The 21617-nt window shown below is 46.3% G+C and overlaps 1 protein-coding gene across 6 annotated transcripts in view; it reads left to right on the top strand.

The window, feature by feature from the left end:
- SLC8A3 (solute carrier family 8 member A3) overlaps positions 1-17025 on the top strand; it is a 140218-nt gene extending 123193 nt beyond the window's left edge. The window contains exons 3-8 of one of the 6 annotated variants that reach the window (XM_069465081.1): positions 571-674; positions 5874-5891; positions 9802-9917; positions 10486-10585; positions 12293-12568; positions 14981-17025. In XM_069465081.1, coding sequence (XP_069321182.1) covers positions 571-674; positions 5874-5891; positions 9802-9917; positions 10486-10585; positions 12293-12568; positions 14981-15357 — 991 coding nt within the window. In that variant the 3' untranslated portion in view covers positions 15358-17025. Of the gene's footprint in view, positions 1-570; positions 675-5873; positions 5892-9792; positions 9918-10485; positions 10586-12292; positions 12569-14980 lie in introns of all 6 variants that reach the window. The other 5 variants (XM_069465079.1, XM_069465083.1, XM_069465080.1 and 2 more) reach the window with 5 other exon arrangements.
- The last annotated feature ends 4592 nt before the right edge of the window (positions 17026-21617 follow it).

Genomic DNA, 21617 nt, shown 5'->3' with positions numbered 1-21617 from the left:
TCTCTCTCTTGTTTCCCTTCCTCATAAATACTTATTTTTTTTAATTTTCTTTATGAGGCTCACAATAGAATGGAGTATAAACACAAAGAAGGGACACAAGCCTTGGCTTCTGCTGACATATTTCCTGTTGTGGACCCTGGGTCATTCCTGATGAGCCAGTAGTTTACTTGTTGTCCAAAGAATTGCCACCGTTACCATGTGACACCCAGTGGAATGTGCTGCCCACTCCCTTCCTACTAACCTTCGGCAGGATCTGAAGTGCCTCCTCCCCACCCCTCCTTCTTCCTCCCTACTCCCTGGATTTCCGGCTCCCTCCCGTGCCTACCTTTCCTTGCCTCACTCCCTTTCCCCCTCACTCATGAGAACGACTATAACCAAGGAGACAAGAAAAGCTAAGACCATTTTTTACGTGAGAACAACACAATCCACCATGGTCCCGTCACAAGCCGCCATGGCGGGACCAGGCTGCATGTGCCAAGAGTGATGGGAATGACTTTAAAGGCTGAGCTCCAGCCAACCAATCCGTCAACCACCCCAGTCGACATACTCTCTCTCTTGTTGTCCCTACAGGAAAACCATAAGGGTTAAAATAGTAGATGAGGAGGAATACGAAAGGCAAGAGAATTTCTTCATTGCCCTTGGTGAACCGAAATGGATGGAACGTGGAATATCAGGTGTGAGATTCTTTAAAAAACAAAACAACCACCAAAAGAAAGAAAGAAATAATTTCAACAAACTGAAAAACAAAAGAAAAAGCAACTATATTTTTGTCTCCCCCTGCCTTTTTTCCCTTTCTCCTCCTTTCTCTTTTTGACCAACGGACTTTTTTTATTCTTTTCCCTCCTGTATTCTCGCTCTCACCCTGTTTCGGTATCATCTCTGCCTTCTCAGCCTTAGCTTATTTCCAAATTCCTCCTTTCCCGCCTTCTGGGCAGCACTGCAGCCACAACTCCTTGTGACCCTAATGAGTGACTTCCGTGTTTTGCGACAAGTATCCAATTATCCAATTGCCACCAGCCCGTGCACTCTCCCATCCCTCACCCTACACTATAACCCCTAAATGTGAAAACTCCTTGGTGGGTGGGGAGGAGAAGAAAAAGAAAGGAATGTGATGCGATGCATGCCCATGGCCCCCTCCCTGCCTTCCTCCTCATGACCCTCAATCTCTAGCCTGGATTGAATGTGGGAGGGTCTGGGGTGGGGAATGGGGCCCAGGTTGCAATGATGCTTTGGCAGTTTTCTGCTGCATTCCCCAACCCCCCATTGAATGCTTGGCAGGTTACTCACTTGCAGAGTGGCCCTTAGGCCCCTCTGCCCTTCGTGGAGGTAAGTGTATTATCTGGCTATTTCACAGTTGGGTGGACTGTGCCACGGGAAGGTGAACCAGCCATCAGAGGCCGCAGCAGCTGAGAGCTTTCTCTTAGAGCTGGCTTCTGACTGTGCGACCTGGAACCCTGAGCTATCTTTTCTCTCTTGGGCATCCCACCCTATCACATTCTACCCCTGTTCCTAGCCCAAGGTAGGATACCTTAATGAGGTTACTTTGGAATAGTGCAACCTCTAAAACAGAAAATTGAAAGTCTGCAAAAGAAAGGAAGTAATTTCAGGTATGAAAATTCCCAGTGGGCCCTGGAAAAGGGCTGACATTGGGCAGGTGCAGTTGGTACCAGTCCCCAAGAGGCAAGTGTTGGACGGTTCAGAGATGTCTGCCTTTGCTTGGCGTCTGCAAGTGAGCATATTGCCCAGATCCCAAGATAGCCTTCATCCCACACTGGATAAGTGGCCTCAGCCCTGCTTTCCTCAGCACATGCATCTCAGAATACCTGCCAGGGGTTCATCCCTAAGGGGGTGATATAACATTGCAACCAGGGTAGATGCAAGGAAGGACATCTTCTCTTGAAGAAAAGGATTAGAAGCCACTTCTTTGAATGTGTTGGAGGAATAGACATGGGAATGGGTAGAAGTGCTCTTGGGAAATAGCAAGAGGATGTTCACTCTCCCATTCAGGATAGACATGCGGCTGGGAGCCTCATGGAGAATGCAGCAGTGAAATTCACCTGTTTGTCAAAAAGGGGTGGTCATTCTGCAACTACTTCACATTCACATGACAAGGACAGCACAAAGCCTATCACTCCAGGACAGCTACCTTCCAGAGTCTCCTTTATGGATCTTCTCAGACCCATATGATCAGTCAGTACCCATTATCTGCTGGGGACTCTCTCTGCAGAGCTGACTAGTTCTGTGCTGACACTTGTTTGGACACCCTTGGTATTGTAGGGGCTGAAGCCCTCTCCATCTTCCATTGCTGGTCATCTTCTTGGCTACCTAATAAGATGTTGCCATCAGCCTGACTACCAAAGAGTGCTGGAAGAAAGAGAATATCTGTGGTTCCATTGTTTCCCATGTTGTATTCCTGTGATCTTCCAGTTCCTGCCACCAAAAATATTCTCAGAAGTTGTCTCAGCACCTGCCCTATGCGTTCCTACCTCCCTTGAGCATTTACTCCACATATCCATAATTGGTTGGAAGCAGCAGATACCCCAGGCCATTGTAAGCCAGCTTCATCGATTTCCGTAGTCCAGCTACTTAGGTGCAAATGAAAGCAACACAAAGGATCATACCAGGTACTAGAAGGAAGGCAGTGGCTCTCGACAAGAGGAAGGGACTGGAAGTCCATACATGCCTTTATTCCACTAGTAAAGAGGCTCTTCTGGCTGGGCTCAGTGATACACGCCTGTAATCCTAGCACTCAGGGAGGCTGAGGCAGAAGGATCACTTGAGGCCAGGAGTTTGAGACCAGCCTGAGCAAGAGCAAGACAAGACCCCATCTCTAAAAAAAAAAATGGAAAAATTAACCAGGCATGGTGGCATGTGCCTATATTCCCAGCTACTCGGGAGGCTGAGGCAAGAGGATCCCTGGAGCCCAGAAGTGTGAGGTTGCTGTGAGTTATGATGATGCCACTGCACTCTAGCCCAGGCAACAGAGCGAGACTCTGACTCAAAAAAAAAAAAAAAAAAAGCAAAAAAAAAAAAAGAAACTCTTATTTCCTGCCTCCCCTAAGTACCCCTTCCAACAGCATGACAGAGAGTGACCTACGATAAGCCTTGAGGCCTTCAAAAGACCTGACCAAATACAAACGTCTATGGCTATCCCCCTTTTGAGAAAACTTCCTTTTCTGCACTGAGTTTTTTGTCCAAGGAGATGTCAGCAAAGCCCTGGTGGATCCTAGTCCTGGAGGAGGGAGCAAGTGAGAAGACAAGGATTTCAGCAAGATATCTGTGTGATATGCCCCCAGATCTCCTCAGTGACCAAGACGCCAAGATGGAAGTTGCCAATCAGAAACTTGTCAATTTCCCAGCTTCCTATTCCATTGTCTAGGGGGTTAATTTTCAGTTTCTTCAGTTTTTCCCATATTTTGGCATCAGACCATAAGGTGAAAGTTCATAAAACCTGAATGTCTAGACTCAGAGTCAAATGAAAACCCATCCAGATTTCCAGAATTCCTGCTGTTCTCAGAATGAGAGACAGAACAGTGGCAATTGCTTTTCATTATCACTGCTGCATGGGAGAGGCTTAGACATTCAGAATGATACAGTCTCTCCATCGTCAAAATGACAGTTGCATTTTTTAAAAAAATAAAGAACTGCATCTGAAATAGGAGACTCTACTCTTGGCAAACAAAGCAGGCTTCAGAGGTGAAATTAAAAGCTCTGGATGAGCTGGGGGAAGGAAAATAGGGAGATTGGGTAGGAAACAAGTTGCCCCAGGGTGGAGCAAACCTGGAGTCTAGAAGTGGACTTCTGAAAGCAACATTGAGCACATCATCAGGGCGGTTGGGCCTGGACGTTGGAAGTCTCAGGTGTGAAAGGAAAGCTCTCTTCCCCCAGAATGGGGCCTGTTTGCTCCTCTTCTTTCCACATCCATGGGCTCACCCTGTCAAGCTGCCCAGATGCTTCCTAATTACTCAATGAGCTATGCTCTTTCCTGTTTGCCCCTGGAGTGTCTGAGCAGGAATAAATGAGTCTCACCTGACCTTGGGGATTAATACAAGAGAAAGGTTCAGCCCCAGCTTCTCTCATCAGCAGCAGTAGGAAAAACACCCTCGAGGTATTGTGTCACTCAAAGTTGGCTACCTGGATCTTGCTGACCCATCTATAACTACTGAGTGGGAAGTCTTGGATTCATGGAGACAATGCCCAGAGAATGATACAAATCCAGCTGCTGCAGGCCCTCTCACTACTCTAGGGATGAGACAGATGTTGGGAGCAGGGGGGATGTCTGAGTGAACAACCAGGGCATCCCAGACCTTTTTGGAAGAGCTACCCTTGTCCAGCCTACTTGGGTGCATTGAAGTTTCCACTGGAACTTAGGAAACAAGAGGTGCTCTTCCATGCAGACCCACGGAAGGAGCAGAATAAACAAGCTCTCTTGTTATCTAGCTCAATGAGTGAGGAGATTCATTGATCCATTATGTGTTGGAATTCTAGCTGGGGAATACAAGAAAAAAGTCAACTGCTATTTGCCCTGTTTATATCCCATGCAGACTCTGGTTCTACATGTATCTTCAGTGGCTATGAATATAGGATGATAGATCACAGGCCTGAGTTGCATTCCTAGAGATTCTTGGAAGAAACTATTCACAGACCCCTCTAACCCTAACACACATACACACGTTTCTTCCTCAGCAATCCTCATCAGTCACCAGCTATATCAGGAATATGTGGCAGGGGTTCCCAGACCTTTATCTGACAAGAGCCAAGGAGTGAGGGGCTATACTAAGATACCATGGATATGAAAATGTGGTGTGTCACAAGAATTTTTTAAATTTTTAGACCTTGAAATCTAAGAGAGTTTATCATAAATACAAATTCAGCGGCTAGGAACAACCTGTGTTGGGTGTGCCTTTAACTCAGTCTCCCGGATCACATAGCGTTGTCATCTCCTATTTACATATAGCTGTTGGTATAGTCAGTCATACCAACAACTGTCAGTCTCTCTGATTTAGCTTGCCCTTTCTGGAACAAAAAGACCGCTACCCAGAGATGCAGCACCATAGGATCTATGGAAAAGACAATTGCCAAAACAGATAGCAAACAGCAAACCTTTCTTGAATGCTACTGAGTGTAGGGACTTTGCTAGGCACAGATGATACAAAATGGTAGTTGTCTATGGCCCGACCTCCAGGATATATCTATTAAAAAGACAAACCATTCAAGGAAAACATTCTGCAGAACTTACCCTTTCACTAAGTCATTCTTTTAGGGGAAATCAAAGTTCTGGTCAACACAGTAGCTAGAAAGCTGTTTGTGGCCATGGAAACCTTACTCGTACTGGAAAGCCAAGCATGACCTGATTATAAGGTTAGGGATAGAAGACATGCAACTGGCCGCTGTTTCACTTTTGCACACTTCTACCCAGTTCTCTTGAGCTCCTATTCAAGCCCCATGGTCACATCTGCCACTGGTAAGCTAGCTATTCTGGCAGGGCTGCAACCTATACAATTTTCATGATAACTGGATTCTCACTCCTTTACAGACTGGATCACAAATGCCCCACCCACTGGGTTCCCCAACCCTCGCGCCTCCATTCCCAGACCTCAGGGTTGTTGGGAAGGTGCAGGGAAAACTCTCTCCTGACCACAGGGCCATGGTGCTCAGCAGCCTCTCCAGCTGCTCACACCTCTTGCTGTTGCTACTGCTGCTGCGCATGCCCAAGTACTGCTTTGTGCATGCGGCGGCTGAGCGCTCACTTACTAAGCTCACTGCTTCCCTTATGCTGCCAGCAGCCACAAAGGCTGGGGATATTTCAAGATGGGACCTTAATGCTTTTTCCTTTTCTTTCTTCCCCTTGTCTGGTATCCATTTGCAAACAGTGCTCCTGCTATCTCCAGGTAAGAGGTGTCTTGTCCCCTCTTTTCTACTTCTTGCCAGTGCCATTATTTGGTTGAAGACCAATGTCCTTTGATTTGTCTAATAGAAACCACAGGCTTGAGTTAACCTGACAAATTCTCCCAAGGACTGGGAGATTTATTTCCTCCATGAAGTAACTGTGAGGAAGTAGACAATTCCTTGAGCATCATTTCTGTCAGTGGAGGTGGGTAAAGACAGCTGATCCTCTCTGGGACCAGGGAGAGAAATGAAACTTACCAATGAGATGGTGGTTCATAGACTTCTCCTGAGTTTTAATTCATCTGCCGTCTCATGTTGTAGGGGAAGAGAAGGTGGGAGTCAGAGCTGGAATCTCCTAATAAGATTGTGATGGGATTTGAAAGAATGTAGAATTTTACTGAAACTGGAGAGCTTCCATCTCATCACAGCTGAGACTTAAATTGCTAGAATTTTGTTTCATTTTTCATTGACCCTTAAAGTCACATGTGCCATGAACAAGAAGAATTAGCATGTTATGGGTGGGAGTGGGGGGCAATGTTCTGGCTGGAAATAGAAATATTAGAGAATTTGTTTTGGAGAGATTCTCATGCAGAATCTAGATCCGGTGGAGGACACACACCTACTTTAAGAGTATGTTTGCATGAGTGGAAAGCAATCATAAATGCACCAAATTTCATGAGCAGATATGCAAATGTTTTCAGCACATCTAGCAATACTATAACTCTTCATGCAGGCAGAGTGGCCTATACAAGACAGTTTTCAATATATTTTAAAAGAACAGCTTATATTTCATCAATTCTTTGAACACAGAAAAAAAAATTAAGGGTCCTTAAGAGGCAAAACATCTTACAGAGTTCATTGGTATTCAAAGTCACCTATGGGCTACACTCTGGATTTAGGAAGGGATGTTGTACATAGTAAGGACATTTGCCTTCTGGGAGCCTTAAACAAAAATGTAGGTAATTCCTACATTTTCTTTTGTGGAAAAAAAGTTACTCCAGCTTCCTTGGTTTCTCACTTTCTTTTTATACCAACAGCATAGGCTTGCCCCCAGCCCTGTATTCTCCACTATTCTCCCAGGGAATTGATTCTGGCTCTAACACTGGTTCTTTCTTCTCCACTTCACTCATCCTCTTGCCTGTGAAGGTATTTGGGCTTCTTTGTTCCAACTCTGGCCTCCACCCCATATGCAGATACACACAACAAACAGTGTGATTATGTTTAAGCTTCTTTATGTTTTTAACATACTTGCAAATATCAATAGAAGTGAAAGCAGAAGAAAAGAAGAGTATCTTTTTCTAGATCTTTCTATCTTTAAGCCTTTAATTTAGGAGCCCTCGATTAGGCTTTAAATCCACTAGAAATCTCAAATCCTGGTTTTAATTTTCCTGGGTGGACAGACAAACATGATTAACATCCCTGGTGGTGGAAGGCAGAGTAAATATGTTCATTCTGAGCTACCCCGCCAAGCTCAGGGGACTTAGAGTGACAGCAATGGCTGCATCACCCTGATTTTTTCTGCGGATGCCTGCAGAGTATTCACAGAAACCTGTTCTTGTTTGGCCTGGCGAGCTCTTTGTTCTTCCAATATTTGTTCAATCTCTCATCCTATTCATATTCTCCTCTCTGTCTCTCTCTCTCCTCCCTACCTATCTTCCTATTCCTAGAACTGAAAGTTTGTTTAGTCCGTCTGAATATCCAGATCACCCATCATTTATTCTCTTTACTTGAAATTCTGCAGAACCACATAAAAAGTGATCAGAATCACTATAGTCTTTTGAATTCGAGACTTATTCTCTCAAGAAATTGACTTAATTTGAATTTAAAGGAATGATCACGACAAAAATAGAAAAAGACAGGAATTACTGCCAAACCAAGAAACTAGATCAGAATTGATTTAAAGGCATGTGAATCAATCAATTAACAGATTTTTACAGAGTGCCTCTGTGGGGCTGTGGGGGATCCAAAGATAGAAGATTGGTTATTTGTCAAAAAGATTATTGCAGAAAGCTAGATGGAAAAACTGACTGTCACCACAGGGGTGGACAGGTCAGCAGGTAGATCAATATCCTGCCAGATGGATATAGTGCTAGATTGATAGCTAGACCAGAGGTTAGACAGGTACATTTATATGTCACTGGAGAGCTCATTATATTGGTATAAAGTTCTTGTGTCACATGTAAAGTATGACATGGGGGAATTGGGGAGGGAGGAGTGGAATAACACTGTCACTGCTAAGATAGGCATTGTGATATGGTGCTAAAGCCAGAAAGTAGAGGAAACCAGTACCCATAAGGAATCCATATGTCTTTTTCTAAGGGTTTTCTTTCCCAGAGTACTTTGCAGGTTGGCTTCTACAATCTCTGGCCTCTTAGTGAAAACCCCAGATTCACCCAGATTTGCCTTCAGAATTAACTAATCAAAGACTCGGATTCAGTGGATTAAATGAAGTCAGGCTGCTAAAGGATGTCTGCTGCCTTGGAAATATACAGAAGGACATAGATACTTGTGAAAACATTGTTTCCAAAAGTGGCCATCCACACTGGAGGGAAGACAGCACCAAGGACAGCTCCCAAATATTTGGGGATTGCCTTCTGGTGTTACGCTGAGTAAAGCAGCCTGCTCAGAAATTCTCCACACACTCTCACATAATCTTCATCCAGGCCAACTAAGAAAATCCTGATATAAAATATGAGGCTCTCTGCTTGGTGACTTACACCCTTGGCTTCTGGTCTTTTCAGTGAATTCCTTTCCTTGCAACCTCGGGAGCTGGAGCCTCCCCTCTCCCTTTGCTTCACCAATTGCCCAGCTAGAGAGAAAAGAAGACCTTCTTGGCCTCTCACCCATTTTGTCCTTGAGATTGTCCAAGGACTAGAAGGTTCCCCTGGGAGGTTTACTGTGTGGAATGAAAGCAATTAAGGAGCCGAATAAAAGAATTAATTGCATGTGAGAATGTGGACTTGGATGGGAAGATGTTTAAATGAGCTCTGAAAGAAACAAGCTGCCAAGAGCAATTTTCTAATCAAAGGGGAATAAAAAGATTCAATCTCTATTTTACTCTAATCCAGAAAACATGTCTTCATGGTGAAGTGGTCTTAAAATGGACTCACCAGCTGAAGTGGAAAAAAATTCTAACTGTTCCATATGAGAAGGGACCATTGGTAAATGAGTCAAGATGCTGTGGGACACAGAGAACGCCTCAAAAGAAAATAAAGGAAGAGCTTTCTTTTATTTTGTTTTTGAACGAATATTTGTGTTCAAAAAAATGTGCCTTACTCATATCAAAATGTTGGGGGTCTTTCATTGGAACACCATGAACTTTTGGGGGAAACCTTCCAAGTTTCTCATTGTGAGGATAATATTCACTTATATGAAGTATATATATTCCTAGGCACATCCCCCCTTTCTCCTTTATAAGGAAAAGAGTGCCAAGCGTGTTGGAAACAGATGCTAATAGAAACAGTAGACATTTCCCCTGGATAAATGTACTTCTGTACTTCCAAGAACTCTTACATGAAGTAGCTGAACAAACACTCAGGCCCAAAAATTCAAAATAGGTGAAGGTCAAGAAATTTGGCTTTTGCTCCCAGCTCCCCAACATCTCACTGAATTACTTGAGAACTCCACTTGGTACTATTTCTCAGAAGGTCTTTGCCTCTGGTTGCCCACCCAGGTATGACACAGAAAGAGGAATGCTTATCCCAAGCCTACAAGGAACCCTCTAATGGTCTGACGGTCATAAAGTGTTTAGTACTTCATAGAAAGAGGCACTAAAATACACACAAAGTCCCCATTCCCAAGAGCCATTTGGTTTGTACCCACTGCCCACACCTAATCCTCTGAGTATAGACTTCTGGGAAATGGGAAAGGTGCTAAAGCTAGTCTGATTTTGTTTTGTTGCAGAGGTGACAGACAGGAAGCTGACTATGGAGGAAGAGGAGGCCAAGAGGATAGCAGAAATGGGAAAGCCAGTATTGGGTGAACACCCCAAACTAGAGGTCATCATTGAAGAGTCATACGAGTTCAAGGTCAGGCCATCAGTGAGGTCTAATTGCATAATGAATTAATTAGGATGAATGGCAGAAGACCTCGGGCTTTTTTTTTTTTTCCCTCCAGTTTTGCCACTGAATGTGTGACATTGAAACTGAACCAATCACTTCCCCACCCCAGGTCTCGATTTCCCCATTTGTAACATGGAAAAAATAATGCTGGCCATTTGTATGCTAGGAATATTGTGAGGAAACAACACAGAATATGGAATAAATGGTCTAGAAAGCCCCTAGATGTATCATCACTATTATTTAACTATATCTTTAAAACAAAGATACTAAAACTCACTACTAAGGGGCAAAGTTTATTAACATTGTTATTGTTATTCTCCATTGTATTACCCTAAACATCCAATGTCAAAAGTCACAAACAATAAAAAGGGGGAAATAAAAGGATTTTCCCAGAAGGTACCGTCCAAGGCCAGGTCATGCATAACTTTCAGGACCCCTGGAAGGCGGGGCGTCTCTCATTCCTTTGAAGCACCAGACTCCTCATTGGTTCTGAGCATTCTAACCGCATGGTTCCAAGTTTTTCTCTCCCTGACAGACTACAGTGGACAAACTGATCAGGAAGACAAACCTGGCCTTGGTTGTGGGGACCCATTCCTGGAGGGACCAGTTCATGGAGGCTATCACCGTCAGTGCAGGTAAGGAGGGTCTCAGGGTAGCTTTGTAGGGAGAAGTAGACAACATCTGAGAGGGAAGCTCGTAGCCACATCAATAGCCCAATTCCTGGGAAGGGCTCTGTGTCCGATCTTCCCAGCTCTAGTCCTAGGTGTCTGCCTGCTTCATGGGGTCACTTTGGAAAAGAATCATGCAGTAACCAAAAGAGCATAGCGGTCTCTAGTTTCAAATCCTGGTTCTTCTGTGTGACCTGAAACAGCACATCCTCTCTGACCTCCACTTCCTCTTTCTACAAGGAAACTGGTGCTGCCTTTCTCAGAAAGGTGGACAGGCACAGAGTCTCGTACCAAACACGAACGTCTGGTTTCCATCATTCCTTCCTTTCATTAATTTGGTCCCACTTTTCTGTAAAATGAGAGACAGTTCTGATGTGGAGGTGCTGGAGTCAGAAGTTCGTAAAATGTTTTGCATTGACTCTCCAACAAACCTTCCCCCCGGATGATTCCAAAACTCTCCTTTGACGTTTACTGACAGGGCCCCCAGTAGTGACCCACAGCCTGGCCAGGAGCCCCAGGGCCTGCAGACGTGCTGGAATGGGTGGAAAGGGTCTCCCTGCTATCAGTGCTGCCTCTCAGCACCACCCTGGCATCCTCACACTTCCCAGCACTCCTGGCTTCGTCTTTTTTCATAAGACTTTGTTGTCATAGCAACCCACAGGGTCACATCCCCAAGGCCCCAGAGCCAGAGCAAAAGGACGGCCAGGAAGAGAGGCTTGCTGCTGCTGCTACTGCTGCTGCCCTATTTTTCTCACCGCCCGCCTCAGATCCTTCTAGTCCTCCCTCTGCTGACCCGACTGTGCCCCTGGAGACAGTGAACAGGATGTAGGCCACATAACCTGCCCCCTCCTTCCCCAGATGAGGGAGCCGAAGTCCAGAAACGAGAGATAATTCACCCCAGCTTACAGATTTTCCTCATGGCAAAGCTGGAATTAGAACCCGAGAGTCCTGACTCCTGCTTTCTGTAAACCTGGCCTCTCCCAGTGAGGCCACAACATGGCAGAGTTCGCCTTGACAAGGTGCCATGTGTCTCGGCACACCTTCTACCCCCAGGCTGCTGGGTGGGCCGCTCTTCCCACATTTCCCGGCAAGGACAATCAGGGCCCATCCCTGCTCTGTCCCAGGGGCTATGTGGAGGACGGCACTGGCTCTCTGGTGTCCTCCCACGATCTGGAATGACAGCCGTCCCTCTAGGGACGTATAATGACCAGAACCACGGTGGCTGCTGCAGCAGTCAAGTCAGGAAACTTGAGAGCAGCCCCGTTAGCATCCAGTGAAGAGCGGCACGCAGAGCTCATTTCACTTTCCTTCACCGAGGCAGCCAGATGCAGCCTGCTCCGTCCTCCTCCCTTTCTCCTCCACTTTCTTGTCCCTCTCAAGTTCTCCCAGCCTCTCTCCTAATCTCTCTCTCTCTCCTCTTCCTTATTCCCCTGCCCTCTCTCTCCCACTCTCCCTTGGTGCCCTGCATTCAAAGCGACCAATGAGGCAACCCAACTGGTTTCCCGTTTCCCGACTGTGTTCTGGTGCCCCGACACTGGCCTCCCCAGCTGCCCAGGAGAGAGCTGGAGTCCCCTTTCAACCCATGATGCCCGTGATGTGGGACGGGCCTGGCGTTCTCATGAACAGCCGTCTGACCTCGCTGCCCTTCCTCTGGCCTGTTTGTCTTGCCTCCAGCAGGGGACGAGGACGAAGACGAATCCGGGGAGGAGAGGCTGCCATCCTGCTTTGACTATGTCATGCACTTCCTGACGGTCTTCTGGAAGGTGCTGTTTGCCTGCGTGCCCCCCACAGAGTACTGCCACGGCTGGGCCTGCTTCGTGGTCTCCATCCTCATCATCGGCATGCTCACCGCCATCATCGGGGACCTGGCTTCCCACTTCGGCTGCACCATTGGTCTCAAGGATTCAGTCACAGCTGTGGTTTTTGTGGCGTTTGGCACCTCTGTGCCAGGTGAGAGGGAGAGGTGCCTGAGTTTGCAAAGAAAATATTACTTGGTTCCAATGCCCCCACACTCTGCCTCGTTATCTCAGATCTGAGCTCGACAGAGCCTCTGCCCTTAAGGTGCACAAAACTCAATCAAGGGATTCACGGTGGCATTAATAATGATAGCTAACATTTCTTGAGCACTTTTGATGTGACAGGAACTATGTATGTTAAGCAATTTGCATGTTTCATCCCTGCAATGCTCCCCCAAACCCTGCCTAAGGAAAGTTCCTGTCCCCACTTTGATAGATAAAGAAACCAAGGCCCACAGAAGTTAAGCTACTTGCCAAAGTAAGTGGCCCAATTTCCTAACCTCCACATGATGTGACTAGGCCACAGATGACGCGATTCAAAGAACACAGATATTATTCTCCTTCCATTTGCCTCTGGCAGTCTCTGAGAGGCTAAAGATTAGCCTGCTTGAAGATATCACAGCAGAAATGCCTCCTCTGCTTGGAAGGACACTGTGAGTACAAAGTGTTTCCTAGCAGGACAGGCAAAGGAGGCTTAGCAAGTTTTTGTCCTTTCATATGATGAATTACACACTCTCTTTTTTTCCCTTAAAAACATTCAGAGACAAACGAGAGTAGGCATTCCTTCATTGGACAAGTGTTTACTGAGCATCTATTATGCCCAATACAGTTCTGTGCTGGTGGCAGGGACTATGAGAGGCAAGACAGGCGTGCTTCTTTCTCCAAGTGGAGTTTATAATCTAGTGAAGAAGACTATACACAACTACTGTAATTAAAATTGTTTCAATAAGTTCTATGAAGAAAAATGAAGGTTCTGTGCAAGTAGACAACAGTGAATCTGGGCTAGGCAGGGACCAGGGATGGCTTCCAGGGGAAGTTACATAGAAGCTGGGCCTGAATGGCAAGTGAGGGCCAGCAGGTGGAGGAGGGCTGCATTAACCCAGCTTCCTTACTTAATTCATTTGGGGTCTCCAGGGCATCTGAACTCTGAACTCCTACCAGGGAGCTGGCATCCCAGTTGTCCCAGGAAGAAATGGGGCATCCCCTTTCAGGAAGGTTGAGGCTGAGTCTCACCAGACAGGACTCTGCTGGCTGGACCAAGGGAAACCCTTCTTGTACTAAGAAAATACACTCTTTCTGGAGAGTAACTGAATCTACGTCACATTTTAGGAAAACCTCTTCCCAAAACCCCAGCGCGGACCAGTGGGATTATTTGTACATTAGTGATGCAAGAGGTTTGGCTATCACGAAAATGCATCAGGTGGCTGGAAATTAGATGGATGATCCAGGGAAAGTGTGTGGATGAGATGCCTTGTGATCTCTGATCTCCAGGCCTTGGAGGACCTGAACTATCGTGGTGGGGCCGGGGAGCAAATATGGGGAAAAGAATAGAGATTGGGAGAAATAGCAGAAGCAAAAAAATCAAGGTTATAGGCAAGAAAGGGCAAGAGGTTTTCTCTGGGAGATCTGAGAAAATTGGCAACAATGAGACAAGCCAAGGCATGCCAGGCAGGAAGACAGCTTGGGGCATTTCCAAGCACTTGCAATTAGTCCATAGAACAGCTAAAGCTCTAAGGGGCTTTAAGAAGGTTATGCCATGGTCCATTCATCTGATTTCATGGCTTTGGCTGAAGCTCTTTGGATATAGTTGATGATATGGAAAGGGTTCTTACATGATGGTTTCGGGTCAAGTCTCTTGCTAACTTCCTATATGACCTTGAGTAGATTCCTTGGCCCTTGCTTTCCTTACCTGTAAAATAAAAAGGTTGGGCTAGATGTCCCCGATAGTCCCCTCTGTGCCTACAATCTCTGCCAAGATCTAAAGTCAAACATCCTGCGATCCCCTTGATACACACATAGACCACAGAGACAGTGCCCGTCCTCCTTGAGCCCACAGATCACCTGCATGTCCCCACCATGGCTCTCCACTGTGTCCTCTGTCCCTGTAAATCTAGCACCTAGCCCAGGCCTGAGCCCGCAGGCACTGCCCATTAACCGTCAGTGCCTAGTGAGTAACTGCCCCACGTGACTGTTACAATCAGCATCTACTCTAAGCAGCTTCCCAGGGTGTCAGGGTTCCCTGGGGAGATATTATGGGATGGCAAACTCCTCTTACCGAAAAAGTAGTCAGAGGAGAACAAGAGGCCCACTCAGTAAATATCAGGACTGGAAAGGGCCTTAGGAATCGTACGGATTCCTGAAGATGAGGAACAGGGAACGCAGAGCAGTGATGTGACTTGCCCAAGGCCACACGGTTTGTTAATGGCACAGCTGGGAGCAGCCCCCCAGCCCTGTCTGTCACTCCTGGGTTCAGCCACACGCTCCAGCTGCTTTTGGGGCATACTGAAACATAGGCCCTCCACACCTCAGCCTCCCGCCAGCTCCCATCCTTCTCTCCCTTTTCCAGATACATTTGCCAGCAAAGCCGCTGCCCTCCAGGACGTGTACGCAGACGCCTCCATTGGCAATGTTACCGGCAGCAACGCTGTCAACGTCTTCCTGGGAATCGGCCTGGCCTGGTCCGTGGCCGCCATCTACTGGGCCCTGCAGGGACAGGAGTTCCACGTGTCAGCCGGCACGCTGGCCTTCTCTGTCACCCTCTTCACCATCTTTGCGTTTGTCTGCATCAGCGTGCTCTTGTACCGGCGGCGGCCCCACCTGGGCGGGGAGCTCGGTGGCCCCCGTGGCTGCAAGCTTGCCACGACATGGCTCTTTGTGAGCCTGTGGCTCCTCTACATACTCTTTGCCACGTTGGAGGCCTATTGCTACATCAAGGGGTTCTGAGCCACAGAGCAAGGCCTCCGGCAGGGCAGGCCTGGGACCTCTCCTAAGAGAAGGGCACCTCCCCACCAGTGACCTCTCCAGGATGAGCAGCCATGGAGAGGCAGCATCAGGACCTGAGCCCCCGAACGTCACCTGAGCTAGGCAGTGAACTGAAAGGGCACAGTCTTAATCAATCAACCAGAATGGGGGAATCGCCCACTTGACAAGTATTTAATTAAATACAAACAACAGCAACAGATCCACCTCCACGCCATCTTCCCCCTCGTGTCCCTGACCCACGGTAGAGGTCAGACGCCTTCCCTCCTTCTACTGCACCTTCTCCTGCTTATTCTGTGGCCTCTCGTTTCTTTGGGGACAGGTTTCTCTGTCTAATTCAGTATGTCCCTATTATCTCACGCAGCTGGCAATGTGCAAAAATGAGTCAGATCCACGTGGCTGGTTTGGGTTCTCTTTCCATTGTGATCATTATTGTGTTCGCTTTGTTTTTCCATGGGGTTTTGCTTATTGTTTGTTTCATGTTTTCTTTCTGAAGTTGAGTGATAGAGGTGCTGTGAAGGAACCCCAGGGCTGAGCCGACTAACAGAAGCCCGGGTTTTCAGACACACGCCCTCCTGCTCCCATGGGGTAACGGTGGGCTCTTGGCTCCACCCGGGTGCTGGCCCTGCCTCCCAGTTTCTTCTGTGAGGGCTGGTGGCATTTGGGCGGAAGTAGGCTTGCACACCGGCAGTCGGTGAAGAACAGGGGCTTCACCTGGAGCAGGAGGAGTTTTATGTGCTTATGTGGAAATCAAACAAAATGCCCTTGTCCTCTTCCCTGCCCAAGCCTGTCCCATTCTGTATGCCTTGTTGTGTCAATGTCTACACGTGCATCCGTCTGCAGGAAGCCCCACTAAGTGGGAGAGATGGGACAGAAATAGGGACAGTGTGCGATGACAAAGGCCGAGAACAAAGGGACTCTTCAGCTTTGCACCTGAGGCAGGAGAGGGGCCATGTCCAACCAGTGGGATCCTAATAGGTAAAGATTCTATTTTAAATGTCAGTGTTTCTGAGAAATGTCAGCTTCGCCACCCCCTCCTTTCCTAATGTTCTATATGAAGACGGCCGACCGTATTTCTTGAAGTGATGTAAAAACCTAGAGGTTTATAAGAGAACAAGGGGCTGCTCCCTCCTCTTCTGGTCCCTCAGGTCACATGTGAAAGCATTTACACAAGACAGGAACTGGGAATCCTCACTTCTCCCACGTTCCTGCTTGTTTTTAAACTTCATGAAGCTCTTTTTCCAGCCTATGGGGTATTTCTTGCCCCAGTAAGAGGAATCTTAGTTGCCATAATCCCATGGAGCCTGGGTTTTTAGACAAAGAGATTGCCGTACCCTACAGTACTTTTCCCAGCAAATTTTGAAAGGACCTGGCTTTAAAACACACACACATAAATAACTACACATACGACATCACGAAACTGCCCACAGACCTTTAGGCTTTCTGCAGTGACATAAATACATTTTCTAAGGGGAAAAAAAAATTAAAAGACACCTGTTTAATTTTAAACACTTTTTTTTAAGAAAAAAACTAAAAAAGAAACAGTGCTCGTGCCATAAACTACGTTGACCGTTGCCAGTGGAAATGTTGGGTTGGTTAAAAAAAAATAAAAGCTATATCTCTCTATATACAGTTTGCTTCTTCCTGCGTTTCTTTGGCGAAAGGTCCGGGGGCCACCTTGGGTTTCTTCTGAGAAGATATGACTGAGCTGAAGGTGTCACCTCCTCCAACACTCAGGTGCCAATGTGCCAGACCCAATATTTTTTAAGCAAAAATACTTCAGGGAAATGCCGCCTGTCAAAACCCAGATTTTGAGAAGCCAGAGGATGTTAGTAGTAAGAGCTGTGATGATTAAAGGGGAAGGAGCTTCCCAGATTAGAAAGTTGTGGCAGGGCAAGATTCCTGCTAGGAAAACAGTGCCCTGTGGCTACTACCAACAGACATCCATTCATTTATTCATCACTTATTCAACCATTTTTGAGCACCCTGCTTGTATTGAGCTCCGTTCTGGTGACACAAAGAAGGCCAAGAAACTCACAATCTAGATGGGGGAAATGCATCAGAAACCCATTAAGCTTGTTCAAAGACATGGAGGAGGCAATATAATATGGAGGTCTGGAAGGGGGAATCTTGTGGAGCCCAAGGCAGGAAGTGCAGCCAGGCATGGGAGCCTGAAAGCCCTGGGAACCGAGCCCTCCCCCTGCCCCGCACCACACAGGCTCTCCCACCCCTGCTCCCCTCCCTGTTGGGCCTGTCCTCCCCGTCTGTCTCCCAAGGAGCTTCCTCTGCTTTCGTTCCTTACACGTGGCCCAGCACCTCGCCAGCCCTAACACCGTATCATGACCTCGCAGCTCCACTCCCTGCAATCAACTGGAATCTCCCTCTTTTTCTCCGAGTGTAAATTCTCAATAGAGAGACTATGGCCAATTCCCCACCCCAGAGGGCCATTCCCAGAAGGCAGGATCTTCTGGTAATGCTGTAGAAGGCTGTCGCGGTGGCTGGGACACCTGTGGGTTGGTTGCTATGTGTCAAGTGTCCACTCCGGGTCCAAACAACGCAGGTAAGGAGAGGAGGGTGATGAAGACATCGTGTGTACTGTTGCCCCTTCCAAAAGCTACGCGATGAGAAAGAGTTTATGAAGCATATGAACACCAAGGTGCAAATAAAAACGGCAGTTCTATGCCCTGAGGGTTGTAAGAGCGGCCCAAACAAAGTACCATGGGAACACAATGGAAAGTGACACTAACACAGCCTGGAAGGATTGAGACTTCACAGAGAATGTGACATCTAAGTAGGATCTTGAAGGAAGATGGAATAGTGATTTACTTAGGTGAGGGGGCTTGATACTGAAGGACAGACAAAAAAGGAAGAGCATGTTCAAAGGCACGGGCTAAGACAGGATATGGCATAGTCACAGAAAGACAACAGCTGGCACAGCGAGTAGGGCTCAAGAGGAAGGGTGAATAGCTGTGGCCCCACTGTGTGCTCTGCTGGAGTTTAGAAGCTGTCTACAGTGAAGTCCTGGGCTTGAACTTCTGTCCAAAAATGGGGTTAAGAAAGCAGCATCAAGAATACAATTCCTACCGTGGAAGATGATAACTAGATAGCAATGGGATTTGTAAGTAAAACCAAACAGCGCAAAAAAGCAGGCATGGAGAAAGGTTGGGCCAAAAGGCTCGTCGTTTTTTGCTGGCCACTAAGTTAAAAATGAAAAATGCCTTTTAGCTGACTAAATGGTAGATGCAAAATCACAAAATCTATTTGTGCCCATCACTCCCCTTTTCAGAGTCCCTCCTGGATTATCCAGATGTTAAGCTTTGTCAAGAGAGAAGCTAGAATGGGGAGGAGAATTGAGGGAAGCAGCCCCAGAATCTGAATACCCTTGTAATAGTCTAGGTGCCACCACTGACTTGTTCTGTGGACTTGAGCCAACCCATCTCCTCTTCGGATCATAATTTCCTGAACTATAAGTGAGGTTTTAATAAATGACCTCTGAAACTCGTTACGTCTAGCTTTAACAGTGAGATTCTAGAATATACACAAAAGCGATGTGTATGTGCGCATACAAACTGCCTGACAACCTTAGATGACCTAGCCTTGCAGAGGTCCCTTTGCAATGCCTTGGCCCTGTGGCCTGTGCATTAGTTAGTATGAGGACATCATTAGCCATTGCACACATGCTCATTTTCAGCACCTTTTACTGACTGAGCCACAGCACTCCCACCCCTCTGACTCATGTGTTATTAAGGTAATGTTAGCTGCTGTAGTAAATAAACCCCAATATTTCAGTGGCTTAGCAAAATGAAAGTGTGTTTTTCACTCATGATAATTCAGTGAGGATGTTCTTGGTCAGCAGGTAGCTTTCTTCCATGTGATGATTCAGGGACTTGGTTTCCTTCCACTTTGTAACTCTGCCAGCCTCTGGGGCCTTGGAGTCCTCTTTATCCAGCACCAGATGGAAGGAAATTAGAGAAGGCACACACTTCTATCTGCCTTGGCTCTGAAGTAGTACTCACTGCTTTTGCTCAAATATGAGCTTTTATTAGTAAAAGCGAGTCACTTTCACCCACTCAAATACAAGGGAGAATGGGAAATACAGTTCTTGGCTGGCCAGCCACTTCTCAATGACCAAACAACCACTGAATACTACAAAAGGATAAATTTTTTACAAATGTTTGCATCTGCCACACTCCCTTTGTGATTAAAGAGAGGTATTTTAATATCAATAGCCAACAGCAGTCTGAACCTATGTCTATGTGGATTTTCATGGTTTACAAAAACCCACCCACATGCATGTGTTTTAATCTGATAAGAACCACAAGAGGTAGATATTTTCATTTTATCAGTGAAGTTCTGAGAGGTTAGATGATTGCTTGGGAGTACACAGATAGTGAGAGGCAGGCACAACCACGGGTCTTCTGATTCCAAATCCAAACTCCTCCCAGCATATTGTGACCTCTTGTGCCAAACACCATAACAAAGAACGAGACTTACAGGTGGCTGGATCGAGCCAGTGAGAAAGTTCCACGGAGAGGCAGTCAGCGTCCAGGGAGGAAGGCAGGGGAAGCCAGCCAGCAACTGGTCCTCTCCTTGTCCTACAACTCCCTTCTCCTCTCCTTTGTCTCATCTTCCTGAGCAAGGAGCTTCCTCTGGGTGCACCTGAATGGACTGATATGCCAGGAAAAGCCCAGGGCAGACTGAAATTTTGGAAATTTCACTGTGATGAAGTGATTTGGATGGAGGAGCCTAATTACCGACGATTAATGATGGAGAGTCAGCTAGCCCCAGGGAGGTGGTAATTCAAAAGACATCTTCTTGGAAAAGGGTATCCAAAAAGACTCCTGGAAAACTGCCCTGGTAGGTATGTCGTGTGGCAGTGTTGGCATTTTCAGAGGGGAACAGGGAAGAGGAGAAATCAAACTGACTTTATAAAAACTGAGATTAGCCTTTACTCATAAACTTGAAGGTAATTTATCATTCTTTTGTTTCTTTTTTGTTATACTTTTATTGAAGTGTATTTGACACATAAAAATTATATATATTCAGGGTTTACAATGTGATCTTTCGATATACGTTTACGCTGTGAAATAATTGCCACAATCAAGCTAATTAACATAGCCATCACCTCATGTAGTTGCCCTTTCTTGTGATAAGAATGCATAAGACCTAGCACTCTGGGAGGCCGAGGCGGGTGGATCGCTCGAGGTCAGGAGTTCGAGACCAGCCTGAGCAAGAGTGAGACCCCGTCTCTACTAAAAATAGAAAGAAATTATATGGACAACTAAAATATATATATACAAAAAATTAGCCGGGCATGGTGGCGCATGCCTGTAGTCCCAGCTACTCGGGAGGCTGAGGCAGTAGGATCGCTTAAGCCCAGGAGTTTGAGGTTGCTGTGAGCTAGGCTGACGCCACGGCACTCACTCTAGCCAGGGCAACAAAGTGAGACTCTGTCTCAAAAAAAAAAAAAAAAAGAATGCATAAGATCTGCTCTCTTAGCAAATTTCAAGTATCTAATACATTATTATTAACTATAGTCACCACGTTATACATTAGGCCTATAGAACTTATTCATCTTATAACTGCAAGTTTGTACCTTTTGACCAACATCTCCCCATTTCCACTACCCTGGCCCCGGTACTATGTTTCTGTGAATTCTCTGTTTCTCTGAATTCAACTTTTGTAGATTCCACATACAGGTGAGTTATGCAGTATTCATCGTTCTGTGCCTGGCTAATTTCACTTAGCATAATGTCTTCTAGGTTTATCCATGTTGTCACAACTGGCAGGATTTTCTTCTTTTTTAAAGCCAAATAATATTCCATTGTGTATATATGTGTGTGTGTACATATACACACCACTCTCCAGTCAATTACCATCATGTTTCACGCCTATCATATACCCTAGAAATGTTAGACTGGGAGGTTAAGACTTGGACAGATATCTAACATGTGCCAGGACCTCCCACTCAGGAGAGCCCCTAGGCACGATGGAGAAGTGAGACGGATATATTTGGTCAATGTAACCAACCTGACACTAAGTCAAAGAAAGGCAGCCATGAAAGGGGCATCAGGTCAGATCAGTCTTCCATGCTAATAAGTAAAGGGGGTGGGCAGAAACAACTTGTGGGCTGGGAGAAGGGGGTAAAGCTTTGGGTTAAGTAATCTGTCCAAGGCCATTCTACAAGTGAGTGGCAGAGTTGGACTTAACACCTAGGTCTACCA

Source organism: Eulemur rufifrons, chromosome 2 (assembly GCF_041146395.1).
Source record: "Eulemur rufifrons isolate Redbay chromosome 2, OSU_ERuf_1, whole genome shotgun sequence".
Taxonomy (NCBI): Eukaryota; Metazoa; Chordata; class Mammalia; order Primates; family Lemuridae; genus Eulemur; species Eulemur rufifrons.
The sequence above is the reverse complement of the archived record's forward strand: the minus strand, read 5'-3'. Positions and strand labels throughout refer to the sequence as shown.